This window comes from Aspergillus saccharolyticus (assembly GCF_003184585.1).
Source record: "Aspergillus saccharolyticus JOP 1030-1 unplaced genomic scaffold BP01scaffold_4, whole genome shotgun sequence".
NCBI classification, from domain to species: domain Eukaryota; kingdom Fungi; phylum Ascomycota; class Eurotiomycetes; order Eurotiales; family Aspergillaceae; genus Aspergillus; species Aspergillus saccharolyticus.
This window is the reverse complement of record NW_020290614.1, coordinates 676,812-702,878: the sequence shown is the minus strand read 5'-3', so window position 1 is coordinate 702,878 and position 26,067 is coordinate 676,812. Positions and strand designations below refer to the sequence as shown.

At 50.0% G+C, this 26,067-nt stretch overlaps 11 protein-coding genes and 1 non-coding gene across 12 annotated transcripts; 5 read left to right on the top strand and 7 right to left on the bottom strand.

The window, feature by feature from the left end:
* Positions 1 to 399: 399 nt before the first annotated feature.
* Positions 400 to 853, bottom strand: BP01DRAFT_363022 (tautomerase family protein; the record flags this gene model as incomplete). Its single annotated transcript, XM_025576248.1, has 2 exons — positions 400 to 666; positions 728 to 853. 2 exons carry the CDS (start codon positions 851 to 853, stop codon positions 400 to 402), a joined length of 393 nt encoding a protein of 130 aa, XP_025434531.1.
* A 2,043-nt stretch (positions 854 to 2,896) lies between these two features.
* Positions 2,897 to 4,481, top strand: BP01DRAFT_406050 (alcohol dehydrogenase). Its single transcript, XM_025578752.1, has 6 exons — positions 2,897 to 3,097; positions 3,170 to 3,204; positions 3,278 to 3,480; positions 3,558 to 3,924; positions 3,992 to 4,047; positions 4,100 to 4,481. The coding sequence occupies exons 1-6, from the start codon at positions 2,954 to 2,956 to the stop codon at positions 4,321 to 4,323; spliced, it is 1,029 nt and encodes a 342-aa protein (XP_025434530.1). The 5' UTR covers positions 2,897 to 2,953; the 3' UTR covers positions 4,324 to 4,481.
* Positions 4,482 to 4,944: 463 nt separating this feature from the next.
* BP01DRAFT_406042 (MFS transporter) lies at positions 4,945 to 6,647 on the bottom strand (the record flags this gene model as incomplete). Its single annotated transcript, XM_025578751.1, has 2 exons — positions 4,945 to 6,128; positions 6,190 to 6,647. The coding sequence occupies 2 exons, from the start codon at positions 6,645 to 6,647 to the stop codon at positions 5,009 to 5,011; spliced, it is 1,578 nt and encodes a 525-aa protein (XP_025434529.1). The 3' UTR covers positions 4,945 to 5,008.
* Positions 6,648 to 8,332: 1,685 nt separating this feature from the next.
* On the bottom strand, positions 8,333 to 9,564 carry BP01DRAFT_334053 (enoyl-CoA hydratase/isomerase family protein). The gene is made up of 3 exons (XM_025573146.1): positions 9,399 to 9,564; positions 8,681 to 9,312; positions 8,333 to 8,621 (listed from the first exon to the last, which is right to left on the bottom strand). Exons 1-3 carry the CDS (start codon positions 9,509 to 9,511, stop codon positions 8,512 to 8,514), a joined length of 855 nt encoding a protein of 284 aa, XP_025434528.1. The 5' UTR covers positions 9,512 to 9,564; the 3' UTR covers positions 8,333 to 8,511.
* A 938-nt stretch (positions 9,565 to 10,502) lies between these two features.
* BP01DRAFT_t55 lies at positions 10,503 to 10,574 on the top strand. The gene has a single exon. It is a non-coding gene; the product is annotated as a tRNA-Cys (tRNA).
* Positions 10,575 to 11,300: 726 nt separating this feature from the next.
* On the top strand, positions 11,301 to 12,128 carry BP01DRAFT_353707 (uncharacterized protein). Its single transcript, XM_025574252.1, has 2 exons — positions 11,301 to 11,422; positions 11,532 to 12,128. The coding sequence occupies exons 1-2, from the start codon at positions 11,312 to 11,314 to the stop codon at positions 11,961 to 11,963; spliced, it is 543 nt and encodes a 180-aa protein (XP_025434527.1). The 5' UTR covers positions 11,301 to 11,311; the 3' UTR covers positions 11,964 to 12,128.
* An 809-nt stretch (positions 12,129 to 12,937) lies between these two features.
* BP01DRAFT_353706 (acetolactate decarboxylase) lies at positions 12,938 to 13,873 on the bottom strand. Its single transcript, XM_025574251.1, has one exon. The coding sequence runs from the start codon at positions 13,827 to 13,829 to the stop codon at positions 13,131 to 13,133; it is 699 nt and encodes a 232-aa protein (XP_025434526.1). The 5' UTR covers positions 13,830 to 13,873; the 3' UTR covers positions 12,938 to 13,130.
* Positions 13,874 to 15,973: 2,100 nt separating this feature from the next.
* On the bottom strand, positions 15,974 to 16,615 carry BP01DRAFT_289377 (uncharacterized protein; the record flags this gene model as incomplete). The annotated part of the gene is given in 2 exon segments (XM_025571576.1): positions 15,974 to 16,508; positions 16,521 to 16,615. 2 exon segments carry the CDS (start codon positions 16,613 to 16,615, stop codon positions 15,974 to 15,976), a joined length of 630 nt encoding a protein of 209 aa, XP_025434525.1.
* Positions 16,616 to 17,591: 976 nt separating this feature from the next.
* Positions 17,592 to 17,990, top strand: BP01DRAFT_379726 (uncharacterized protein; the record flags this gene model as incomplete). Its single annotated transcript, XM_025577168.1, has 2 exons — positions 17,592 to 17,767; positions 17,831 to 17,990. 2 exons carry the CDS (start codon positions 17,592 to 17,594, stop codon positions 17,988 to 17,990), a joined length of 336 nt encoding a protein of 111 aa, XP_025434524.1.
* Positions 17,991 to 18,809: 819 nt separating this feature from the next.
* BP01DRAFT_353705 (uncharacterized protein) lies at positions 18,810 to 19,576 on the top strand. The gene is made up of 3 exons (XM_025574250.1): positions 18,810 to 18,982; positions 19,097 to 19,327; positions 19,421 to 19,576. The coding sequence occupies exons 1-3, from the start codon at positions 18,854 to 18,856 to the stop codon at positions 19,475 to 19,477; spliced, it is 417 nt and encodes a 138-aa protein (XP_025434523.1). The 5' UTR covers positions 18,810 to 18,853; the 3' UTR covers positions 19,478 to 19,576.
* Positions 19,577 to 20,506: 930 nt separating this feature from the next.
* On the bottom strand, positions 20,507 to 23,090 carry BP01DRAFT_334049 (MFS phosphate transporter). The gene is made up of 3 exons (XM_025573145.1): positions 22,409 to 23,090; positions 22,033 to 22,343; positions 20,507 to 21,977 (listed from the first exon to the last, which is right to left on the bottom strand). Exons 1-3 carry the CDS (start codon positions 22,714 to 22,716, stop codon positions 20,659 to 20,661), a joined length of 1,938 nt encoding a protein of 645 aa, XP_025434522.1. The 5' UTR covers positions 22,717 to 23,090; the 3' UTR covers positions 20,507 to 20,658.
* A 500-nt stretch (positions 23,091 to 23,590) lies between these two features.
* BP01DRAFT_151075 (uncharacterized protein) lies at positions 23,591 to 25,626 on the bottom strand. The gene has a single exon (XM_025570632.1). The coding sequence runs from the start codon at positions 25,511 to 25,513 to the stop codon at positions 23,684 to 23,686; it is 1,830 nt and encodes a 609-aa protein (XP_025434521.1). The 5' UTR covers positions 25,514 to 25,626; the 3' UTR covers positions 23,591 to 23,683.
* Between the last annotated feature and the right edge of the window lie 441 nt (positions 25,627 to 26,067).

Below are 26,067 nucleotides of genomic sequence, written 5' to 3'. Positions count from 1 at the left end.
ATTATATCGCCAGGCGAGCAGGTTGATTGCCTTTCATCTTACACTCTGCTATCACGGGGAATAATCAAACATGTGCTATGGGGAGTCGTCGCATGCTTGTCTGTCGCACCAGACCACTATTTGCATCTAGACATTCAAACATATATCTATGCACTAAGACACATAGCTCACTTCGTGGACGTTGTAGTATAAATGTGCTGCGTACGACCAGCTCTGCTTGCGTTAGTTACATATGCTGGCGAGTGTCCTCATCTCCTTGTCAAGATACAAAGTATAAATTCCAGTTCACAATCTGCCAGCATGCATATAAAGCACTTTGGTTCATGGTAACATCGAAATATTTAGTTCGCTGAAGTGAGATCGCTCAAAAATGAGAATCAAGAGACTTTTCAGAGTGCATTATTCTTGTTCTTCAAGCAACTGCGGTCTTCCTTTTTCAAAACTCCAGTCACTTTTCTCATTAGCTGTCAAAGATATCATGAGATCAGTATCTTGCACACCGCATTCCTTCTCCAGATTCTTTGCTAGGGTCTCATATAGTGCTGTTTTGTCCATCGTTGTGCGGCCTTGTTGAGTTATGCAGATCAGGACCCTTTTCTCCGTTCTTTCAAAGCCCAGTCCGTTGTCTTCCAGAATAAGCTCGTAAGGTTCGTGCTGGATTACAACCTGTTTGTGTTTTAGCCCAGTCCTGTTAGCGAGCGAGCATACAAAAACATGAAATACTCACGTGCAAACGGTCCTTGGAAGAAGTCTTGAATGAGTCCTGCAGAGACTGGTGTACTGTTTTGGACAGACGAAGGACTTCTGACGGAGAACGAACCCCTTTGATGATATGAATTGACACGAGGGGCATGATTGATAGTTGTTTCTCATAAATAGGAGTAGTTGAGTACTGTGCTAATCTAGTCGCTGAGATGTTTGAGCTCAATAACGATGTAGTATGCTTTTATAGCAATGTTATGTCTGATTATTACTGCATCTCTACCGGTAAATCTGTTCTCAGCAAGCAATTACGATGACTTCATTGCTGCAATGTGTGCGGCCCGCATCCTGTGTCTACTGATGTCATCGAGATGTTTTGGCTACTTGATCATGACGGGCTCAAAGATTGCTCCTCAGTTTTCAGGCTTATGCCATTGACTCGGGAGATATACGCATGATAAGACTAACACCTTACTTACAAGGGAAATGTTCACAGTCGTACCTAGTAGTATTCTATCTGAGTGCCTGATACGTCTTCTCTCAACATCAAGCCATAATTAGCAGCAGAATCAATTTTTGCTCAATTCATGTAACTAGTGTTTCGATGAAGTTTTCTATGACAATACTCGATTTGTTGGATTGTCATCCATTATGGTGCAGGCGAACAACCACTTTGTTGAATATTCCTTTGGTTTTATACTTAAATCCTGATTTCTTAGCCGATTACTGCATTAGCACTGCAGATGAACGGATCTCTAATCTTGCATTAAAACACTTCATGATGCTTGATATAAAACATCCCTGACCTTCCTACCAACCTTGATCTTATGTATTTTTATCTTTAGGGCCTCATATAAATCATTCAGTTTTCAATTGAGCAGCATCACCATGATGCAGTCTATCATAAGGCGCTATATCAAATTTATTTAGTGAGGTCTTTAGTGGATCAAACGCCTCGTCTTTATATGCGAGGCGAGTTAGGTAAAGCTCGCTTTCCAATGTACATATCTGAGCGTTGAGTTGTGCAATCTCGGTTTTCTTTCCAAGATACGCCTGTAACAAAGTTGTGTGTTTCTCTTGTAATCTTTGATGATGGATGGAAAGAGTTCGAAGACTCTCTTGGACTCTGGTGAGGAGAGTCAATGAGCGCTGCGATACAGGAACATCATTAGTAACATGCTAGTTGTAGCAAAAAAGGATACAAAGGGAACCATTATTACCAAGGTCTCTGTGTGCGAAGTCCTCTTACTCCTGTGGGTCGACAAACATTGTCTCTGTGTCTCATACGACCGCTTTTTAGTCTGGGCAGGTTCCTCTTTTGAGTTGGAATTAAAGTCGTTATCATGTTCTGGCGGAGCCATTTGCAGCGGGAAAGGTAACCTTGCACCCGAAAATGCCGGATTGCTAGACGAGCTGCTATGGACAAGATTTTCCCACAGGATTGTCAGCATATTTGGCCATGTTAATCTGGTGATACAACAGCCTTACTGAGCTGGAAGGTTTCTGGACGCTAAGGTCTTCTCGTAATACCTTGGCTATAGCATCCATACCTCTAAGTAGGAATATAGGGAGAGAATCGCGGAATCTTAGTCTTTCAGAGGACATCTAAGGTCCGACGATTTAGCTTTGTTTCCCACAAGACGATTACATGAAAAGTGGTCATCATTTGCGTAACATTTATTATAAGCTGGCAGGAAACAGTGGCTTCTTGTCTCTTTGTGCAGTTGCTCAGAGAAATCCTGTTCCTGCTCCTTAGCCTACATGTTCCGTGCATGTGTGAGAAGCCTTGCCTGCTAATCTCCGAAATTAGTCAAGGGAGGTATATCTTAGACGCTTTTCTTGAGTAGCTGTCGTCACAATTCGAAGGTCGGCTTACAAATGCATTCCTCTTTCAAGAACCCGTTCGAGACTTCGACGGCGGCGGCTTGTGTGCGGGCCGCACGATACCCGCGACCCGCACCAAGACGGGCGGCTCTACTTCGATGGGAGACCTAACCATGGAACGGTGATATGATTGTTCTGTTCAGGTTGCTGGCTTCATTTTCAAACCTGTATCATATCTTGCTAAGGTTGTTCCGTAGAATCTCTTTGAAATCATCGATCCAGTGACGTCAAAATGTCGAAGTTCTGAGAATTGAACAGACAAAACTTATTTAAGTCTCGGTGAAGTAGAACATCTGTTCAAAGGTTATCTATTTTTCTTCCATACATTTTTTACCATTACATATATCATATTCGACTTTCTGACAAGATGAGCATATCCATTCCCCAAACCTGCAAAGCAGTAGTCCTTGACTCACCAAGGGCTCCATGGCTCGTAAAGGAAATTCAGGTGAAGCAACCCAAGGAAGGGGAGATCTTGATTAAGTCCTTGGCTTGCGGTGTCTGCCATAGCGTATGAGTCCTTCGCCCCGTCGTTGTTTTCGCCGTACAATCATACTGATCAGACGCATAATGTGATACACAGGATCTGGCTACTAGAAATGGGGACTTTGATTCTATGTGCGTGCAAGCATATTCGAAATCTCACTACACGCGAATTCGATTACTAATATGCCTTTGATGAACACTACAGCACAAAGTATCCCATTGTTCCTGGCCACGAAGTCCTCGGTGACGTTGTCGCCATTGGGGCCAATGTCAAGGGCTGGAAGCTGGGAGATCGTGCTGGTGGAGCATGGCACGGAGGTAACGACGGCAACTGCAAGGCTTGCTCCCGGGGTCTGCCTCAGGTTTGTAAGAACTTAGAGGTTAACGGCGTCACTCGTGATGGTGGCTGTAAGTGACTGATATTCCTCAGATTTACCAGCGGCCGTCAAGTATTGTACACAGCTAACGCGAAGCTAACTGACAAGTTTCGGAATACTGTACCTTACGGGCAGATGCCGCCGTGCCGGTCCCTAAGGATGTTGATCCAATTTCGTTTGCACCTTTACTCTGCGCGGGCATCACTGTTTTCAATGCAATCCGCAAGAGCAACGTTCCACAGGGCGACACGATTGCTATATCTGGTGTTGGCGGTCTTGGGCACCTTGCCATCCAGTACGCCCGACTCATGGGCTATCGGACAGTGGCAATTTCAGAGACAGAAGACAAACGCGAAGCAGCGCTATCACTTGGCGCACACAAGTTCATTAATTCTCGAAAGGAAGACCCGGTGGAGGAACTTCAGAAAGACGGAGGCGCTTCCTTGATAATAAACTTTGTTGCACGCCCTGAAGTGTATGCATCTATCATTATCCCCCATCCATTTATTTCAATATTCACTAATGACTGAAAAAAACCGCAGGGTCCAGAAACTTGTCAAGGGCGTCAGTCCTGGAGGCTCAATTCTGCTTATTGCGCGTGAGTTGTACCAGAAAATCTGACATGTCCTTTGCTGATTATGCGTTAAAAGCTGTTGATGGCGTATCTCTGGATTTCATTAAACTAATTGTGTTCGGCGTTTCTGTGCGAACCTGGTCATCTGGCTTTGCACCAGAAACTCGAGAAGCAATAGATTTTGCGATTAACCAGGGAGTGAATTGCTTGACCAAGGAGTTTTCTCTTGATGAGGTCGAGGCTGCTTTTGCTGCGATGGAAGACAGAACTATTCGCTTCCGACCTGTGATCAAATTTTAAAGGTATGAGACACCTACGTCGATGATCATGTTCCTCGGCGAGTTATTGAAATAACAAGCAATTGTTGGAATCTGTAACGCTCATGAGTTGTTGGCAATGATTCGATAAGTACTCTACTTTGCTTGTTTAGAAGCGTACGGTTATCTCTTGAATCCGAATAAGTAAATCAGGGCAAATGTTCTACTGCTACTGGAACTTAGACCTAGATATGTGAGCATGCATTTAGATGTTCACTATACGTTATTTTCTTGGCTCTAACAGATTTCAGGTGCAGCTAGCCAGGCATGGCATGCGACTGAATTCAATATTCACCCATCCGAGTTATAGTAACATACCCCCGCAATTATTGCAGCGTTGGATCTATAAGATCTGGATACGAACGCGTTGTCAGTCCTATTAGCCTAAACAAGTAGGTGGGACCTGGGTAGTTGTGATAATTGAAGTCATTGCAGAAGCCGTTCCAGTTTACAATTGAACAAGGCCAGAAGCCAGCAACCTGTCCGACGGCTTGGTCGTAAGAGAGAATCTGAAAATGTGCTCGTATTTGATTACTCTATATTGGAGCACCTTATGCGTTGCTGCAGCGAGTTCTGGAAAGATAAATAGTATTCTTTGCATTGAGCCTCACTGATCTGCTCGTCATTCCTCATTAATGACATAACTACATGGGATCAAATTTCCCCTTTCAGTACATGCCTTCTCTAATGAATTTGCTCCTCCTTCGAATCTGTGGACCGAATACTACCAGCAGCCAGGGCACAAATGTCAAGGCAGCCCCTATACCTCCAAGCAAACTTGCAGCTGGGCCAAAGCCTAGATTGTTGAATAGCGCTTTTGAAACCAGAGGAAAGATGCCACCTAGCATGTTTCGACAGAAGCTTTGCGCTGCAAGCGCTGAGCTTGCGTATCCATGATAACTGTCGGCAAGGTAGTTAAATACGGCGAGATAAATTGAGAAAATACCCATGGTGGAAATAAACACTCCAATGGCGGGAACAATCCAGTGAACTTGAAACTGTGATGTCCACCCGAATATGAAGAGCCCAGCTGGGAGTAATATGCTTTGCAGGCACGAGAAATATAGACGATGCTCGGGAACTGAATTCCAACCTTCACGCCGTATTGCAAACTTGTCCTGAACCATGGACTGCGCCATCGCGAAAAGGCTTCCTATGCACGTCGCGGCGAATATTGAGTTGGCTTGAGATAGCGAAAAATGGTAGGTGGCCTGGAACACCAGAGGTATCACGGATAGGTTGATATAGAGAATGGACCAGCTGAAAGCCGCCCATAGAGAGAAGAAAAACACCACTGGCTCGCTTAGCAAGAGTAAGAAAGGACGATGAATCGAAGTCCAGAGCAGCTGGATGAGGCTGGATTGCACTCTTTCCTCATCTACTTTCCAACGAATCCGTCGAGGGCGGTCCTCGGACGCTTCGTCCTCCTGTGGAAACCGGACCCCAAAGCATCCTTCGGCTTCCAGTGCCTCGTACCACCCATTCAAAATCTTTGCTCTCCTGCTAAGCACGATGTGACTCCGTGTCTCCCGAAAGAAGATCATCACACCGAGACAAATCATCCCCGCGATGATTATCTGCAGGTAAAAAATCCAACGCCAGCTTGTATTTTCTCCAATGAATCCACATATGAGCGGTCCAAGGCCTGTACCAAACAGTGCCGCTGTAGAGAATAAAGTCATAGGGCCATTTCGCTCTTTCGGAGGATATAAGTCAGCAATGATACCACCGACCATTGTGGAGAAAGTTGATCCCCCAATCCCGGCGAAAAAACGAGCAACAAGCATTCTAGGCAATAACCTCTATCAGCATTTATGTAAAGTGAGAATCAGCTTTGAGATAAACTGACCCAGAATATGACCTAGTGACTGAGCAGCATATCTGGCATATTAGAAGAAGGATTGCAGTTCCTATGAACACTGGTTTTCTTCCAGTGATTTCTGAGAAAGGCGCGAGGAACATGGGCCCAATGGCAAATCCACAGCAAAAAGTGGTGATACCCACGAGAGAAGCAACTTCACTGATGTGCCATTCCCCAGCCATTTGCTTCGCTCCGGGGCTGTAGCAACTTGCCGCAAACGAAGCAAATAGCGTGGCAATACACGATATCCATGTTACACAAATCTTATGTTTTGGCGACCAATCGTGAGGCGAGACTAGTTTGGTTAAATCCGGTCTCGGGACTTTAAAATTTTGTGACGGTAGAGGAAGTTTCGCGTCAAAAGTTAAATTGAGGTAAATGATGTTCTCGGTAAAGTTTCCAGATTCCAGGGAGCCGTGTCCGCTCTTTTCGCTCGGTTGATTCATCGGTGCGCGCTTTGGCAGTCTTGAAAGAGCATACTAGCTGTGAGGTTGGAAGAAGCAAGAAATCTGAGCGAAGGCTGAGTGCGAGATGATTGCTCATTTTTTTATCCTACCATGCGATTCTCGTGGCTCAAGCAGAATAATTATTGCTTGCGGCACATGCGGAGCTCGCGGGCCATGCGAAGCTTGCGGAAGGATGGCGGGCCGCATGAAATGCATCTAGTCATTGTTTTTGCTATACAATTCTCCCCGATTCGAGTACTAAGAATGTTAATAGAGTTTCTAAGAAAGAAAAGCCTACTTCTAAGAGGATTGATAGTAGTGAAAGGCACCCCTTTGTAAAGGATACCTATTCCCTTTCCATAGAAATTGACCTTCAATAAGTCTAACCTAGTGTACACAAGCTTGGTAATACATTAGGTTGGACTGAGACGCGACCTCAAGCCTGTGCATATATTTCCCTTTGTCACTGCATCTCTACCGATTTGATAAAACTTGTACACATACTCGAACATGGAGTTGTTCAAGGCGAAGTATTGTCACATGAGATAATCTTCGTTATCGTGAAGAATCATGCATATTTGCCATCCAACATATTAGTCAGTCACATGTTCTGAATCTAATGCCAAGTCATCCGAGCAGGAATAAATCTGGTTTGACCAACTCACGCCGGAAATCCATCATTCAGTTGTAGTTTGCCACATATTGCAGCGACGTCCATTTATCCCATCTTCAATGCATTCCAGTCCCCGCGCTCGACATTGATTTTTTGATAAATGCTCAGCCACATTGCGTTGCTGCCGGAATGTTTTATAATATTATAGACAAGAGTATCTTTTCAGATTATCTAATAAGAGTCCTTAGTAGTTATTTCGATAAATACCAATAAAGAGATATGTATGTGTTTTTATATGTCTTTTATATATAAATAACTAATAAATTAGTAAGATTAGATATTACAGATATATACTATATTAATATCTTTTTAGACAGCTGGAAATACATATATATAGTTCTCTGAATACCACTTATAGTAGTTGCTAATTTTCTATAAGTACTTATAAAGATAATCTTTCAATTATATAGTATAGTATTATCGTTAATAGTATAATACTAGATATTCTAAAGATATACTCTTAGTACTTATATTTCTAAAGAAATGTTACGGGACAGATGGATCGTTATAAGGGCTAGGGTGATGAAATAGCGTGATGAACGAAAGCTCTCGCGAGGCCAAAGATGCCAGTCTATTGCCTTAAGGTGTTGTTGCTGATCTGCCTAATTCGCAAGTCACCCGCCCCCTAAATGGGAGGTCGCGGTCTGCTCGCTTAGCTATCACGTGACTAGTGCCTGAGGCCTACTATATAGATTTCCCTTCGCAACTATACGCGAAGGTTGGAAGGGTTGGTTCAGCCCTTACAACTTGGCAAGTCGGTTTGAATGCTCGGTTAGAGATAGGGTGTGTGTCTGGCACCTTTGCTGATTCGAGACATAAGGCCAACAATTCTGTAAGGTAGTCTCCACTGTCTCCTAATTCCTTCTGCTATTTGACTAAATACGTATGTAAGTCAGTGGTTGAGCCAGTTCTTTGATCGCTTCCGGGACTAGTGTTGAGGAATCACTGTGACAACATAACAAGTCTATGGGAATGAATCCACCTCGTTAAGCCCACAAGTAGAATCAACCAGCAAGTATGTATGTCTATGGATGCATGGATCTAATACAACCACCACGCTATACCGACTCCACTCTATGCTGTGCGCAGCATCCATCACAGCTCATCGTCCCTGCAAGTAAATCTTCACCGCATGCAGACAGTACCAAACCAGCAGTACCACCGTAACTCATAATATACACCATGAACTACTTACAACTTCTCAAAAGTCGGCTTCCGCTTCTGAATCCCCGACAACAACGCCGCCTCGACATCCTTTGTCTGCAACGCCGCACTATTCCAAACCGCCGTATACCTCAACCCTACATCTCATCACATCAGCATAAACACTTTCTCAGGCCAAACCAAAAACAAAACTCACCATCCTCAACCCTCCGATCCCTCGACCAATTCAACAACTCCTTCGTCCCCTGCACAGCGACGGGACTCTTCCCCGCCATAACCCCCGCCAACTCCAACGCCCCCCGCACCGCCGCCTCCTTGTCCTCCCAGACGCGACTCACAAACCCCACCCGGAGCGCCTCCTCCGCCCCAAAGATCCTGCCGGTCAAACACACCTCCTTCACCCACCCAAACGTCCCCACCACCTTGGGCAGCCGACTCAACGTCCCGATATCCGCCGCCAGCCCGATGTCCACCTCCTTGACCGCGAAGCGCGTGTCGGCTGCGCAGACGCGCACGTCCGCCGTGACGCTGATGTCCACCGCCAGGCCGAGGGCGAAGCCGTGCATGGCCACCACGATCGGTTTCTCGCAGCGTTCGAGGGAGGAGATGCAGGACTGGAAAGAGAGGACGTGGCGGCGGAGGTGGGTGGCCTTGCGCGCTGGGTCCTGGGGGTCGTTAGTGGTGGAGGGGGAGAGGAGGCCCTGGCTGGCGGCGTGGACGTCGAGGCCCGCGGTGAAGGCTTTGGGGCCGGCGCCGCTGAGGACGATGGCGCGGACGGAGGGGGAGGTGGAGAGGTGAGTGAAGATTTCTGAGAGTTCGAGCCACATCCTATCGTATTACTTTGTTAGTAGGGTCGGGGTGGTTGAAAGATGGGCGGTGCGGGGTGAGGGAACGGGCAGGGGGAGGGGGCGCACGCTTCGATAAAGGCGTTCAGTTTGGCGGGGCGGTTGATTTCGACGTGGGCAACATGTTCGTGCTCTGGCGGGAAGGTGATGTTGAAATACTTGTATTGATCGGGTTGCGACATGGTGGTTTGTGGTAGAATAATGGGAACAAGTGAGGTTGAGGGTGGGAAAATTGTTGCGTTGGAGTGGAGGATGGAGGAGAGGCTGTCTTCACTCTGGGGTAACAGTTGATGAGCCGAGGTAAGTTACAGTCAATGCAGGGCGACCGCTGGGGAACTCCTCAGGTACCGCGGATGATCCCCACTCCACCAACTCGCACTGGATATGATTGCGATAGAGCTCGGGTGAGAACACTCAAGCTTGTTTTCAGTAAGTTAAGTTATCCCCACTCGCATCTATTGCTTTTTTGATGCCTACCGCTGTATTTCCCTTGCGCAGAAGGAGAGGGTATGACGTCAACTATTCACATGCAGAGCCACCCCTATACTAAAGTGTTTTCTATTACTATCAAATTCCTGCTCGGGATTCCTCGGACGTGCAACTTCAATAGGCACAATCGGTGAGGTATCTGGTAGGTCGGTTAGGTGGTTCATTCTGCTTTGAGGGGACTAGATCTTGCCCTCTGCTGGCGGTCTCAGCATATCCCACAGACGAGCTTCTGAACAGGATGTTTACTTTAGTTCAATCCCCCGTAGCCTCTTCTCTCCGCCAGCATTGCTTTGAGCCACTGTAGTCCATCGGTGGGGCTGCGTGGGGCTGCTTTGGGGGGTAGGGCTGGCAAACTCAGACTCGTAAAAACAGCTCCACTGGACCTTACTTATCATTACCTAGCTGGCGAGATAAAATGGTCTCCATTCAACAATGGTTTTAAAGCTTTGGGCCCATTCTGGTCGCACTGGCACGCCTTTGTTGCCTGGCAGCTTGAGTGTACTAGTTGACATGGAGACAAGTAGTGTAGTACCCTATAGAGATAATTCGACAAAGTATGATCCCACCACTGCGGTGTCGACGTGACTGGCACTGATTGTCCTTTGGATGACAATCGGGTGTAATTGCTGCGCAGATTTTGTCTAGGATTATAGGATAAAGACTCTAGCAGCAACCACCAAGAACGGGTCGGTAGCTCAGTGGTAGAGCGTAGGATTGCAGATCCCGAGGTCACGCGTTCGATCCGCGTTCGGCCCTTCTTCTTTTTGTCTTTTCTCTTTGGTCTGCGGTCTGCTCGGCTCGCTCCAACGCATACACAAATGGGTATCATGGCCCGATACATGATTGGTTGCCGGTATACGGCTGCTTTGGTATACTTGAACGACTCTTGCTACTTATGTATCACCTGTGAGACTAGCCCGAATCCTGCGCTGATGGAGCTTCCCTCGACTTTTTATCCCCAGTTCTTTTATTTTACCCCTCAGCGTCTCACAGCACAGGATTCTTATCTATCGCCAACCGTGATGTTGGTGGACCTTTCCGATGTTTAATGTCAGGACATTGTTGCCTTTGTGTCTTTGTGACAATTAGTGGCCAAATACTAAAGTCCCCTTGCATACCGACTGATTTAGCCCCCAAAGCACGGTCGGGAGGGTGGAGCGAGCGGGAAAGAATTGATGCATTGCCTGTTCATGCCGACAGAACCATTTAATAAGACTGTGACTCCCTGCGACCGATGATGCAGTCTACCCCTATCCCAGTTGTCACGCCACCCACAGCAATGTCTCCTCCAATCGACCTCTCCAACCCCGGACGCCCAATTCACGTGGGAGTAGTCCTGCTCCGGACGTAGGATTTGCCCTGCCCTCTACCCCCAAACCCTCCATCCTCAATGCTGATTGACGTCCGGCAGGGTGACCGAGCAACTCGACATCGCCCCCGTCGGCTTCTTCTCCTGGGTCGACCGCGACTTCATCAAGGACATGCCCACCTCAATGATCAGCGATGCATCCAAAGCCCATGCCCTCGAGTTCGTCTACCACTGGGTTAACGAGGACGGCCGGACACCAGCCACGTTGACGGCGGGGATGAAAGTCGTTCCCACGGTAGGTCTCTTAGTAGTGTCATACTACCCAACAAACCCCCAACTCCAACCCTGACCAAAACACCACACCCACAAAACACACTAATACCCCTCTCCACCGCACCTGAAAGGACTCCTTCACCTCCTGTCCCCCGCTCGATATCGTCCTCATCGCCGCGGGCAAAGTCGGCTACGAGGCCAGCGAGGCCGAGAAGGCCTTTTTACGCAAGAGCTACGCCGACTGCGCCGCCATGCTGTGCGTGTGCGCCGGCTTCGAGCCCGTGCTCCATGCCGGCCTCCTCGAGGGGAAGACCGCCACCGGCCCGCGGTTCCTGCTGCCGAGGCTGCGCGAGCTCGCCCCCGGCACGACCTGGGTGGAGAAGCGGTGGGCGATTGAGGGAAAGATCTGGACGACGGGGACGCTGCTGAATGGGCTGGATATGGTGGCTGCGTTTGGGCGGGCGACCTGGGGGACCCGCGGGGATTTGGTGGAGACGGTCATTAAGAAGGGGTGTTTTCCGTGTCGGGATGTGGATTTTGGGGATTCAGAGGAGGCACGTTGATGGTGGATGTGTGGGAGAGGCTAGATTGAGAAGAGGTGGTATGTATAGAGAACTTCTAGTATAACAAGCAACGAGACATGTCTAGAGGCATCTTGAATAGATGGATGGGGTGTATTTGTATTTATCTCTGTTCAGAACCCAACCAAGAAAAGAAGACATTAAAACCGCCTCACTTATTCAATTGATTAAACTTGAAAATTGTCACCAACTCCAGAGCCCAAACTACCTGTTTTGCTATACTAATGCTTTCAGTCGGCTGGAGGTCCCAGAGCCAGTGCTTCTTCAGATAGAGACCTGTATACGAAAATAAGGTACCCAGTCTAAGATCCCGGGGAAGAAGTACACCCAGCTGTAACTGTGAATCTGCCCCTTCACAGATAGACTGACCCAGACAGTGGGATACCATATAGTATAAGCTGATCCTGAAAACTGGTGTCCGGATCCCGCGGGGTAGTGGGGGTTAAGATCATTTCTCACTCCGGACTGCAGGCCCTAAACCTCAAACTGGAACCCAAGACACATTGGGTCTAAGCGTGGTGGCTGCAGCGATAGAATCATAATTCTATTAAGTGATGATTTTGATTCGCAGCCTTAGCCGCGGGAGGATTCAGCCACTGCAAACTGCAGTAATCTTCCAGAATGAAAGCTCTTCACAAGATCAAGTCCCATTGGTGGCGAGTGCTGAGCGGAAAAGTCTGGCCAGTTCGGCCAATTGCGGCGAGGGGTTTACTTCTCTACCTAGGAAGCTCGGAGGAGAACAGAAGCTGGCGCGGAGACACCCCTTTCTGGTATTTATATGTAATTGCCATGACGTTCATACAAGTATATCATGTCAACATCGGGGTGATATTGCGGGGAGGGTTTCTCAAGTGATTAGACACATCTTTTCTTCTATCATATTGTAAGGGACACAGGTATCTTGTGCCTGCGCCGCGCAGTCCCCAATTCTGATGAAAAATACTTACCTACTGTTATATAAGCGCTGGCATGTAGCGAACCGCAAGATGGGGTGGAATTGTAGCCAGTCAAGAATCGAAGTTGCACGTTTTGTGGTGGACATAACCTGCCAGCGAAGGACACGATATATACTAGGTAGTCTAAGGTACATCTGCCGAATTAAGAGCTCATTGCCTCCGCAACGGAATCAAAAACTTCATATACACTCAATCATTCCGCAAGATGCAAATCCTTCGCCAAATCAGGCTGCATCAATTCCCGATTGAACTCCTCCGACTCGGGAAGCTCTAGATGCACGTGTCGATTGACCGCAGCGTTTAGCACGGCATTCTCAGCCTCGAACTCGAGGATGTGCCCACCTGCGCTACGGTCTGCCGACAAGAAATGCAAATGGAAGCCGGCAACGCAGATGCCATTGGTGTATGGCGGGGAATAGAACCCGAATAAGGTGCCGGCAATGTTCTCGTACGTCTTGACGACCTGTCGCTGGGCCAGCTCGAGCAAGGGCTCCCTGGGCCGCATTTGCGGGCCGCCAATGCGGTAAACAATCTTCTTGAAGGTGGCGTCTATGCGGACAGCGATAAAGTTGTTCTGCTTGGTTGGGAAGAACGGGTGCAGGGCTTGCTTGAGGTTGTCCATGTGCAACGTGTCCAGGGTCTTGGTCATTGTGGGCTGGAAGTCTGTGGCGACGATCATGGGCATGTGGTCGGTTGGCTTGAGTTTGTGAAGTTGATTGTCGGGTGTAAAGTGATAGGCCTCGCCGTCGACGATGACGATCTCCCCATTCAGGTTGCAGACAGTGCCAAGGCCATGGTTGCATTTGGACAAGATGTCGGAGACGGTGGCCCCGTCCGAGCTGAAGCCCTGCATCAGGGCACTGAAGATGCCGTATTGGTGGATGTGATTCATGTCGACGGGGAATATATTGCACAGGTAGGGTCTATGAGTTCAAGTGTACAAGTGAGCGAACCAAATGCTATTCGGAAACTAATGATTTTGCCTTGAGCGGAGAGCAACAACATCACGCACTAAGCCCTTTTAGGCATCCGATACCGGCTTTTCCGGCGTCCATATTGTACATACGTAGTAGTACTGTGTAGTCCTCGATAGCTTGCGGCTCGAGTCGGTTTTGACCCAGGTCCTGGACTTATACACTTTTAGTGTAATGATAGTGAGTATGAATTTTATGTGTTCGAGCCTAAGCTGGAACTTTGCTGCTAGGCAACCATCAGTTGCGTGCTCGACCTATGTGCAGATGATGCTGCGACAGGTATCTTCAATGATTGGCTCTGGACATATGTTCCAGTGGCTGAGCATAGCTCAGATGCTTTGAGATAGTGGTAGGATATTCGTCTCGTTCAGTGGAGATGAAGGGTGGGAAACAAGCAATAGTATGCTCAACACATGCGAATTCGAGCTTTGTATGTCATTTTCCCCTCAGGCTTTCTCTCTCGCCTTTCTGTCAACTTTGGTGATTGGCTCATCATTTCCATTACGGAAATCCCAGATTCAACGATAAGAAACAGATTTTGCCTGTCTATCTGATCGAACATTCCTGGTATAAGGGGCAAACCTATTTCCGAGGCTTGTAGTATGGATCCCCTCCAGAAAAGCCGGCGGCAACGTTCGGAGGGCTGAAGACACTACAGACAGCAAGATGTGTCAGACTGGAGAAGAGCTCGGTATCAGAATTAGCCTACTATCATCAGACTGTTTAGAGCTGTACTTGCAATCATGTCACGCAGTCGCTGATGCAAGGCCCAGGGACGAAACCGGTAACCCCACGACTTACTTGCATATGGAAAGCATGACTCCATTATGAGTCCTATCTGCTAGAACAGCAATGTCAAAGCTCTCCTCAAAGTCTCTTAGCACTGCAGATCGTGGAGAAACTGAATCTGAAATTGCACCTATCACAGGATGGAGTTCCGACAGGGTCGGGTTGAAATGAGGGGTCAGTGACTCTATAGATGCTCGGCGGAGCTCGAGATACTTGATAGTACGTAGCTACCATGTCATTTCGAACCTATTATCCCCAATCGAGCTTTCAATGGTTGAAGGTGAATGAGCATTTGGAAGACAAGCGTCCGACACAGCCAGAATGTTGTCCCGCGCCCTGCTTTTCATCGCTGCTCTCTCATCGGCCCTACTATTGGCCTCTCAGATATCGCAAACAGCGGACGTACGCGAGGGGGCGCAATCAGCTGACAAACCATGTTAGCTACCAATGGTATCACCTATGTATATATATACTTATAGAGCACATCCCTGCAAGAATTCAAAGGAGTTACAGTGATACACGCAAACTGTATAGCCGCTGCCGGGCTTCAAGCAACAGCTGGGTCTCTTTATTCTGATAAGTCAAGCGATGTGACTATGGTTTAAAACCCCACCTTCACTCCCTGGTAGTTATTGGTACCAGAGAATGGATACAGTAGGTAGTACTCCACAATACAGTACAGTATGTCGCCGGTCAAGTACTAAAAAGGGCTAGGACAGGACCGATAGGCTCATGGTCGGAACGGCGCTGTCTCTCCTTCTTCTCTACGATTTTTACCCTTGTTTCAATGCCACTCATCAAAGGTAGATCCTGTCGGACATCTTTGACTCAGCCATACCGCAATTGGGCGGGGTCACGATCCCGGCTTAACACCGGCCGTGATCGCGCGGGCCGCACTATATGCGGAAACCAAACCTCATCTGATCCCAGAAGCGGATATAAGGAAGCACAGGCGAAAGGTTAATAAGACTAGCCGAATCAAGACCTCTACAACGGTGGAGATGAATCTAGTAAGTCCCAGGTTAGGTTTTCGGAAACTGTCCGTAGCGAAGTCCCACTGTTTAAAGTCCCCGTAAATGGAATCTTATTCGGAGTGTGAACCTGGTTGGTGAGCTTAAGTGAGACCTGGTACTGTACCTTGTTTTGTCGCCCTCACTACTTTCCATCTCGGAAGCGTATACAAAAATTCAAGAAGAAAGATGGAAAAGAGAAGAAGACTGAATATCTGATGCTACCAGATGTTTTCCCCCCCTCACTGCTGCAGCTCTTCACTTTATCTCATCTTTTTCATCTTCTGGTTCCAATCTTCCATTGAACATGTCACGGTCGTCACAGGATAACTGGTCGGATCCCCCGACAAGCGGAGATGGCCCTCCCAAGTGCCTTCATGGGTCATGGTACAGCAGCCGCGCACGGCGCCCATGGTACTGAGGGTGGTGGCACACTTTTCCGTCGCAGAACGAATCGTTTTCAGCTCCGCAGTCGTGTCGCAGTTGCTGCCGGTGGTGGAGGCTTTGTAGGCATAACCCTCGGTGTGGCTGCCATCCGAGTCGGTGCCGTAGGTGATGGTGCAGGAGTTGGCATCAGACTTGGATTTGATCACCCCGGCGATGAACTCGTAGATCGTGATCGCGGAAGCGGCGGTGATGATGACTTCGGAAGTGACCTTGGCCACTGTGTACGCGGAGACCGTGGTGGTGATGTCGGTGTGCTTGGTAAGGTCCTCGTTGGTGGTTGTGTTGTCGTAGAGATACGCGTAGTCGGCATTCACCACATCCATCGAAACCGTCAGGTTCAACCCGGGGCTGCTGTCGGAGGACTAGATATAGGAGGTCACAATAGTGTTGTTTGCAAGACTCGAGCCCACAAGGCCAAGTGCGAGCACACGAGAAAGTACCGTGCTTGGGGAGACCATTCTCCGGTGCGGAAGCGGACGAGGAGAGCAAAGAGGTCCCCGAGGATCAGGCAATACCACGTCCACTGCATACTCTTTCCGTGACAAAATAGGTTTAAGGAAACGAGGGATGTACTTGGGAAGGGAAGCTTGAGGAGGTATGTTGAGATGTAGCTCATAGTCCAGGGGGGCGGAAGATGCTTGTACTTATAGTACAAGCTGTTAGGCCGACTTCCTTTTGCAGTTCTTCCTTTTCTTGCACCACCTTAGCCCTTATACTATTCTAAGAGAAATATATAGCTGGTCTTTATTACTAAAAGTTATAATATAACAATCAGTACCAGAGTACCGACACACCGGTTTACTGGACCTGCGAAGAATTTCAAAGGATGACAGTCAATGACGTTTATGTGTACTGAGAAAGTCATAGTATGGTAATCACCTCGTCGTGACTACCGGTCCAAGCCCGTCAACGGCGACGACAGCATCGGTCTGAAGGGTAATTCGACGGACATCACCATCGCCGATTCAACCTTTTCCACCAGTCTAGGCATCTCGATCGGCAGCATCGGGGCAATACAAAGACGAGTTCGAAACGGTGGAGAACTTTCGTGTCTCGAATTGCTCATACTAAAAGACCACCTATGCTGTGTGCGCAAGACGTGGACTGGGGATCAGGTCGGATACTGCCAAATGGAGGGGGTGGCGGACTTGGCTATAAGTCTAGGTTCTTGATAGCATCACCGGACGAGAAGCTAATGATGAATAGACATTTCCGGCGTGAAAGCTACGGACTTGTCGCTCAACAACCTGAAGGGGACACCTTTTACAGTCTCACATTGCACCACCTTCTCGGGCGCTTCCGGAAACTGCACAAACTCCCAGTTCCAGGTCAAAAGTTTGTACTCCAGTGATATTTCCGGCACGTTGCCTTCGACGGACGTTCTCAGTTTTCAGTGTAGTGCTGTTGCGCCGTGCGAAAATATCACGGTTAAGGATGTTAGTCTGCGGGGGTCTGATTCATGGGTCGAGTTTTCGTCCGCCAGAGGGTGCTTTGCCTGCTCCGAGCACCGTCAAAGATGTTGATTTGCAGCACATTCACTTCAAGTATCCGTCCCGTCAACGCCAACGCATGGCCCTTGCAAAAGCAATACTGTGGAAAGCAAAAATCCTGTACGTATTTTTTTCCCTCCTGCCTCGCAGCTCTTGTCTTACAAATATGCTGACGACACGCAGTCTCCTCGATGAAGCAACCTCTGCCTTGGACACGGCTTCGGAGTACCAAGTCCAGCAGGCTCTGCGCTCGGCGATGGGCGGTCGCACTACGATTGCTGTGGCTCAACGGTTGAAAACCATCATGCATGCGGATGAGATTCTGGTGCTTGACAAAGGATGAATTTTTGACTGGGGAACGCATAGAGAATTGTTGGAGAAGCGAGGCGTGTACTGGGAAATGGCACGGTAGCAGGAGTTGAAGGGGCGATGAGGCGGTGAGATTATTGTGTAGTAGTCTTTTGTGTAGTAGTCTATGAAGGGACTGTTCTGTCGGAGGATCTACTCCTCTTCTTGCATTGTCCTCCAGTGTAGGAAATGCGAGTGATTTTTTTGTTATGTAGCACGCGCTACCCGAAGTGTCTCTCACGCCCAAGCATCGACCATGACCTCACTTGGCGGAGACAAGCATTGACCGCACATCTCGTATTATTGTGGTTGTTGGAGGATTGTGGCGGTTTGAGGCTGTGCACAGCACATACAGTAAGTACATCGCCCGAGAGTATTGGGCGGCAACCACTCCGACTGACGAACTTGACTCTATCCACAACACCACACCCCTCAAGTCTCAGCATATGGCTCCTGAGTTATCAGCCTAGCTGTCTGACAAGACGGTGACATACTTCCAAGAAGAGGTTGACAAGTCATGTCAGACACGGGTCGGTCAACTCAGATTGGGCGAAATACGAGGGGGAGGCCTGATGTCTCGGAGCTGCATCCACACTCTCCCAACGAGATCCTGCAACCCCGACTCTCGATAAATATAGCCGAAACATCGTCCCGTCTGACATCGCCGTGTGACTGGAGGTAGAAAATAGCCTTACGATGGAACATGCGGGATGGGCGGGCATACTAGTAGTAGCTTGCTGTTGGCCGCATGAAATCATATCAAATTATATAAACCTCACCATCTCAGAACTGAAGCTCAACTTCAACCAGCACATCCATAACCCGACACTTGAAAGTCAAGATCATTTGCCAGCAACCATGAAATCTCTCATTACCCTTGCAGCCTGTGCCACCACAGCCCTGGCCCAAGGCATCTTCATCAATTCTCCCCCGGCGAATTCCCAACTCCAAGTCGGAGAGACCATTACGGTTCAGGTCGCGCGTGGTGTATGGCTCTTGAATTTCCTTCCTCTGCAGACTATTCCTTTCTCTTCCCAAACTCATCTTTTCCCTGCAGACTACCCAACATAGCACTGACAAGTAACTTGATGAAATAAATAGGACTACATCCAAGCCATGACGGAAATCGGCATCGCGATCGGCATCCAATCCTGCCCCGACACCCGGCCCTGCGCCCCGCCGAACGAGTACCTCCAGGATCTCCTCTACACGGGTCCCTTCGACCCGGAGTATCACACGGACTTCTACGATGAGTACCAGAATTTCACGCTGACTGTGCCGGACGTGACTGGGCCGGCGCAGATTGGGGTGACCCGCGCTTATCTTGTTGGGGTGAGTTGAGTTGTTTCTTTCTTGCTGGGTGGTGGTGTGGGCTGCGGTGCGTGTTGATTGGGGAATGCATGCTGATTTGGCTTTCGGGGGTAGGCGGGTTATTTGACTGTTGTTGGGTCGGCGGCGAGTAATTATACGATTGTGGCATGAGGTGAACATGATCGTGGGAGGGGTGTAAGGTCTGGGTGTCTACGGAACGGGCTGCTGTATAGAAGCACTGCATGTGGTGTTGGTTCAGAAGAAGAAGAGAATTAAATACATTTATGGTGTAGCTGAAAAGCAATAACACTTTGCTGTTACTGCAGCAAAATAGAAAGGGTGTACAGTTTACCACCGGCGAGAGACCCAGAGCGGCAGATTGCGAAGCCCTAAGTCTTGCGTGTATGGCCTTGCAATATGGTAGCATTACTGGTATACATAATGAACAGATGCAAGCTGTTTCTAGGTCGCAATCATAAGTTAGTTGGTTTTGCTCCAAGAAACAGTCTTCCTTTAGCATGCAACTGCTTGAACTCTCATACTGTCCAGCCGCTTTTCCGCATACATCATAAGTAGGTAAGCTTGATTGACTCACCCTGTAAGAGCTGGCTCTACATCATAATTGAAGAGGCTTGTTTGCAGATCACGCTTATTTTGTTGGCCTCAACTTTTATTGAAGCCTCATCTTGAGATCTACCTGGCGGACGGCGTGAATAGGTTGTATTGACTTAGAGCACTCATGGAGATTTCCCCTCGACGCTACTGTCAAGCTCCCGTATCGAAGCCAAAGCCGAAGTCAGGTCCCGTGCAGAATGTTCAGCTATTTAGCACTTCAAGTTTCTGGAAGAAAACCTGATAGTGGTTGTCATAGGTGAGTGAAATCCAACCCTCTAACGCACATGAAACACAGAACTGAGCAACATGACCCAGTGCCTGAGTGCTCACATCTTCCCGACAAGGATCGGAAATTACTTGAATGATGGGAGGCTACACGGGAACACTTCACCCCGCGAGCTACAGAGTAAAGGTTCCGATGGACGAGGCGTGAAGATAGCACCGTCAGAAATTGGCCACGAGCCGAAGCAACCATCAACCATGATGTCAGCAACACAGCACTTCCGTCAATTCAAGAAAATATCGTCCCATAAGATTATCCCAACAACGTCCGAGTTCAACTATCCTCAAACAAATTATACAACACAACGAATTTTTCATCCAACCGATCCATAGTTCCAGACAGCAGAAAAAACCAACAAAATTACAATACGTAAGGTCGCCTCGATGAGGCAAACGGGTATAGTCTCCAAGTCCTCGACCCCGATGCAATCCGACCGACACACTTGTCCGTGCAATCACAGATCCTTAGCCTCAGTCTCCTTCCCCACGGTATGAGCCGTGCTCAGCGAACTCGTGCGATAGAAGTAATCATGCACGGAACCCTCGAGCAGCTCGTCCTCGATAAACGCATCGACATCATCCCCGCGCTTGGTCTCCTCGCTCATGCGGGCCATCTTGGTCTCCCACTCGGCGCGGTACTCGCGGAGACGCTGCTGGTAGTCCAGCTCCGGGTCGTAGTGCTTGGCGGCGCCGCGGAAGCGCTCCCACACGGACAAGTGCTTGGGATGGACGGCGACACCGTGGTACTCGTGCTCGCGGCCCGAGCGGATGTAGATCCAGCGGCGCTCTTGCTCCTTGAGATCGAGGCCGGTGGTGTCCGGCAGGAACAGGTAGGTCAGGGCCATGCCCAGCAGGCCCCACCACGGCACGAAGTAGAATTTCGTCTGCGTGTCGATGTAGTTGAAGAGAACCCCGGCCATGAGGGCGCCCAGCTTGCCCGTCGCAGCGGAGATGCCGTGGGCGGTGGCGCGGATCGGGGTGGGGAAGACCTCGCCGGCGACGAGGAAGGTCACGCAGTTGGGGCCGAATTGGTTGAAGAAACTCGACAGGAAGTACATCGCTTGGAAGGAGTGGATGTGGGCGGGCTGGGTGTAATAGTCGTACTTGAAGGCAGGGACCACGAACATGATGAAGCACAGCAGAAAGCCCCAGATCTGCATCCATTTGCGGCCGTACAGCTTGTTGTCGACGAAGGCAATGGCAAAGTAGTATCCCGCCAGCGTGACGACCACGTCAATGAAACTCCACTGCCACGAGGTGAAGATGGAGGTGGACTTGGGGCTAATGACGGCGATGAAGTCGCTGGAGAACAGCTTGGCCCCGTAGAAGAAAACGTCGTTGGCAAACCAGCCGCCCGCAGTGGCCAGGACCCGGGGGGTGAAGTACTTGAAGGTCAAGCGCAGGGACTCGGTGTCGTAACCGGTGACAGACACCTTGGCCTGCTTCTTCGTGGCGGCCAGCTGCTTGCTGGCGGCCTTCATGTGGTACGCACGGTAATACAGAAGCCACACGGTGCCCACCAGCGGAATGACAAAGGAGATGCGGTAGGTCCACTGGGCGGCGGTCTGGTTGATGGGCTCCTTGCCGCTGCCGGCGTTGAAGATCAGAAGCAGAATCATGAGGAAGGCCTGGTTGAGAACCTGACCCCAGCCCTGCATGGAGAAGCATCCAATGACTTTGGCACCGCGGTGGAGGCGATCCTCCCGCGTGGACAGCTTGCCCGAGCCGACAGCATTCTCCATACCACTTGTAACGGTCATCGGGTATTCGCCACCTGAGAAAGGTCAGTCAATGGTCCGTCAGATCGAGGCCGAGAGAGCTGAACTCACCGACACCGACACCGTAGATGAACAGAGACCAGGCATAACAGATGACCCATCCGTTCTGGGTGGTGCCCCATGCGGCCACCAACATCACCAACCCGAGGATCATGATCCAAGCGTCCTGCAACAGACCCCAGCGACGGCCAATCCAGTCTCCGATAACACCCACCATGATCTGACCGATGATAATCCCGACGATTTCGAGGTAGGTCACCGCCGAGACCCAGGTCTTGGAGCAGATCTCGTACTTGCCCCAGCAGGACTCAAACGACTTGCCGAACAAGGTCGAGATGTTCCCGATGGAAAGGAGAACATAACTAGCACCGAATCATCAGCTCTCAAAGGAAAGGGTCTTGTGCTCAAGGGGTCACGGTGGGCTCACCCTTCCAGACCGATACCTGCACCCGGGATGACGACGTTCTTGAAATAGTCCATCAACGGCGACAGCGGATCGGCCTTGAACTGCTGCCAAAAGAGAGACCATTGGCGGCTGCTCTCCTTGGAGTCGACGGAGCGGACGAACTTGATCCGCTGGCCGATGGGGAGATCGGCCCAGTAGACGCCCTCGGGGGTGTAACTGTCATCGGGACGAAGGAGTCGGTTGAAGGCGTCCCTCTCGCTGGGGCTCATCTCGGGGAACTCCTGCTTTCCGCCCATGCTGGGCTCGTGCGAGGCGTCAAAGTCTGCCATGTCGAAGTGTATCGATGGGAGGCTTGAGGCAGACTAGATAGAGATGATCACCTCCGAAAAGGGGAGAATAACGAGGGGATTATATATGTGCGAGCAGAAATGAGCTGCATTATCATGCTATATGCACCAGGAACCATCAAGATCAGAGTCGTTCAGCACGTTCTAGCGATGTAGCTTGTGGTTGGTCAGGATAATTGGTGGTGGTCGCTACTAGACCTTAGTAGCGGTGGTGTATTGCCTTCCGGGTCAAGCGAGACGAACTAGTGGACCTGCGGCCTCGGAGGATGCAAGCTGACAAGATTTGCCGACCAATGGAGACTGTCATTGAGATAACAGGAGATTGCAGTGATAACTTGGGACATGGAACATGATTCAGGAAGGCGTTGGATGAGCCTGCGCGGAGAAAGGTGACTGACTGGTGACTGGTGACAGATGATAGTGCCTGAATACTCCGTAGATCGTATTGTTCCAATTCATGGGCAGGCATCAGAATTGTAAGTCGTAGCCATCCCTGAAGTTGTCGTATGTTTTGTCACACACATTCGGAGCCATGACTGAGTCAAGCAGCGAACCTCCAGGAGACAAGCCTCCTTGGGCTGGACTTGGCCAACTTGGCTCCAGCGACACCCGGCGTGGCATTCGGGGCGTGGCACCACGTGCCCAATGGGAATGAAGTGAGAAGAAGCAGTGCAAGTGCACGTGCCCGTCTGGCCGCCTTTGGCTCGCCCATTCATGTCTCTGTCCTGTCGGTCGGTCCTCGAGTCTAGTCTGCTTCGAGCTTAGTCCGTGAGCCCATCCATGCAATGCGCAACATTTTACACAGAACTATCTTACCCACGTGCCCACATGGTTTGAGAAAAATCTACTCGGAGTATGTCCTTCTATGGATCCGCTGAACCGATGCAAATCAGAATTCGTATATTATATACAAGATACATCCATCCGTCGAGGTGCAGCAGTGGCTCCCTCACACCAACGGACTAGGCAACGGAGACGAAGCCACCCGCAGATACCGATGTGGCCGCCACGAGAATCGCCTCGACCACCAGCAGATCAGAATCGTACCCAAACACGCAAACAGAACCATCCCGAGAACCACCTCGTTCGTCGCTGTCATGAATCGGTCGGCCGTCGAGCCTGGTTCCGACGCCTCCTTGGCCATTGCTTCGTCCCCAACAATGGTCTCCATTGTCTCGGTCGCTGGCGCTGCTGGTTCGACAGCCTCTTCAGCAGGCTGGGCAACAAGAGAAGCCGGATCGTCCGGGACCAGCAGGGGCGCCTCGCTATCCTCCGAGGCATACTGCAGACCTCCCTCGATCCGGGTGCGGACGATCATCGACCAGCCCAGCGAGTTGCCGTTGCGATCAAGCGCCTCGGCAGAAACAAAGTCCCAGTAACCCGGAGTCACGAAGACAGACTCAAAGTCGTGCTTGCTCACGTTCCCAATCAAGTAGGGAATGGAAATCTCATCGGCCTGCGAATAAAAGTTCCACACGGCGACCTCGGTGGCACCGTTCCAGCTGACATGGAAGACGGTCGTCAGCTCGGAATTCGATGAGGAGGCGCTGGTGGCAGACGCATGCGCAAGGCTGGGCTTGCTGGCAAAGACAGAGGCAACCAGGGCGGGCGGCTGCTGAGGTTTGCCAATGAACGGGAATTTGTACGACCGGTAGCTGTTGAAACGAGGCGACTGAAACTGGGCCTCCATGAGAACGGTGCCATCGGGGGCGTGCTCGCTGTGGTAGCCTTGCGCACTCCAGCCCATAAAGACGTTACCTCCGTCCAGGCTCTGCAGGTTGCCTCGCATGCGAGTCAGTCCGCCGTCCGGACGGGTGTAGCGGTTCAGGAGCGTGGCGGTCATAGTCACCGTGTTGAGCTCCACGATCATGCCGGAGGAAACCTCCTCCTGGTTGGTGAAGTCGTCGGAGGCGTTGTTGAGGAAGGAAAGAATGGTGTGCGTCTCGTTGACGGAGACGAACCGCGCGTTGTGTTGCTTGGAAAAGGTGAAGTCCATGGCGAAGTTGGTGTACTTGCCCCCGAGACGCCAGATAATATGTCCGTCTTGCCCAGAGATGAGATAGATAGTACTCGTGTAGCGAGCCGACATGAGGTAGTCGCCGTATTGGTTCTTGTCGGCCGCATTGACGTGAATATAATCCAACCCGCCTCCCCCTTCAGGCGGCGACCACGGCATCACATGGTCCGACTCGTGCAGGGGAATCTTATCGCGAGAGTCCCAGTCGAAGAGGACCGCGCCGGTGGCGATGTCAATCTCCAGAAATCCCCCCGAGGCCACTCGGCTCATTTCCGTCGGTCGACCCAACTCCGCCAGGGTCTGATCCTGAATCCGAATGGAGGCTGCCAGGGCCGTCTTTCCGCTGGGCAGAATGTTGAATTCGTGCAGATCCCATCGCTCGAGGTCGTTGGTGATCGGGATGGCATTCTCAACCATGTATTTGTCGTTCAGTATATAACCCGCGCCTTTGGCCAGCGGCGTGCCATCGTTCACGAACATTTGTTGTAGGATATATGAAAGATGGGTGGTACCCTCGGCGATGTTGGTTGTAGTCTTGAAGTCAAAGACGTTGCGATTATCATGTAGGCAGGAGCCGGTCCAGACCAGCTTGCCATCCTGATCGTAGATGTGAGGTCCCACCTGACAGGGCACGTATTTGCGATTTGTATTGGGAGCTTCCGCTTCGAAGTGCAGGTACGGTGCGACAAACCAATACCCGGGGCTTACGCGACTGCGATCGTAGTATGTTACGTTGTATTTGGGCGCCTTGACATTCGGCATCTAGCAGGGTTAGCAGTGATTCATCCTTCTTCGTATCTGTGGCGTACTGTGATGAAGGAAAGAAGGTCATCATCGCGTTTGACGTCAAGTGTCTCCGCAGCGTTGGTGAGAGGTAGAGAAAGGCTGGAAAGAAGCAGAAAAGATGATAAAGAATGTGGGCGCATTGTGCTAGCGGAGCGAACGGACTCTCAATGGAGGTGAGGTTTAGAAAAGGATCGACAGGTGCATCACAACATTTGGGCAATTGTGTGAGCAGTACGGTGCCAGGAGAAGTGGGAAAGCAGGGAAATAAAAAGCAACATCCTGTAGATCACACGACCGCCGCGCCGAAGATAAAGGGACAAAAAATTGGGAAAAGAAGGCAAAAAGGATCTCTCCACCACGTGGGACCGCGGGTATCGCAGCGAGGGTTTATCGGCTTCTGGCCTTGGGTCGCCCCACAAGAGGCCCAGCATTGGCCTGAGCGACCAACGGGGGGCGTTCGTGTTCGTGGTTGTTTAGGCAAAGCGACCCGACACTAGATTTAGGGGAAGCTATAATTGGTGCTGTACTTT

Coding starts and splice junctions, on each gene's coding strand:
- BP01DRAFT_406050 (XM_025578752.1), top strand. CDS start 2,954: ATGAGCATATCCATTCCCCAAACCTGCAAAGCAGTAGTCCTTGACTCA. Junction 3,098..3,169: donor CTTGCGGTGTCTGCCATAGC/GTATGAGTCCTT, acceptor TGTGATACACAG/GATCTGGCTACTAGAAATGG. Junction 3,205..3,277: donor AATGGGGACTTTGATTCTAT/GTGCGTGCAAGC, acceptor TGAACACTACAG/CACAAAGTATCCCATTGTTC.
- BP01DRAFT_334053 (XM_025573146.1), bottom strand. CDS start 9,511: ATGTCGCAACCCGATCAATACAAGTATTTCAACATCACCTTCCCGCCA. Junction 9,313..9,398: donor CTGAACGCCTTTATCGAAGC/GTGCGCCCCCTC, acceptor GTAATACGATAG/GATGTGGCTCGAACTCTCAG. Junction 8,622..8,680: donor GGATCGGAGGGTTGAGGATG/GTGAGTTTTGTT, acceptor GATGAGATGTAG/GGTTGAGGTATACGGCGGTT.
- BP01DRAFT_353707 (XM_025574252.1), top strand. CDS start 11,312: ATGATCAGCGATGCATCCAAAGCCCATGCCCTCGAGTTCGTCTACCAC. Junction 11,423..11,531: donor GGATGAAAGTCGTTCCCACG/GTAGGTCTCTTA, acceptor CGCACCTGAAAG/GACTCCTTCACCTCCTGTCC.
- BP01DRAFT_353706 (XM_025574251.1), bottom strand. CDS start 13,829: ATGAATCACATCCACCAATACGGCATCTTCAGTGCCCTGATGCAGGGC.
- BP01DRAFT_353705 (XM_025574250.1), top strand. CDS start 18,854: ATGAAATCTCTCATTACCCTTGCAGCCTGTGCCACCACAGCCCTGGCC. Junction 18,983..19,096: donor CGGTTCAGGTCGCGCGTGGT/GTATGGCTCTTG, acceptor TGAAATAAATAG/GACTACATCCAAGCCATGAC. Junction 19,328..19,420: donor CCCGCGCTTATCTTGTTGGG/GTGAGTTGAGTT, acceptor TTTCGGGGGTAG/GCGGGTTATTTGACTGTTGT.
- BP01DRAFT_334049 (XM_025573145.1), bottom strand. CDS start 22,716: ATGGCAGACTTTGACGCCTCGCACGAGCCCAGCATGGGCGGAAAGCAG. Junction 22,344..22,408: donor GCAGGTATCGGTCTGGAAGG/GTGAGCCCACCG, acceptor ATTCGGTGCTAG/TTATGTTCTCCTTTCCATCG. Junction 21,978..22,032: donor CATCTACGGTGTCGGTGTCG/GTGAGTTCAGCT, acceptor GACCTTTCTCAG/GTGGCGAATACCCGATGACC.
- BP01DRAFT_151075 (XM_025570632.1), bottom strand. CDS start 25,513: ATGCCGAATGTCAAGGCGCCCAAATACAACGTAACATACTACGATCGC.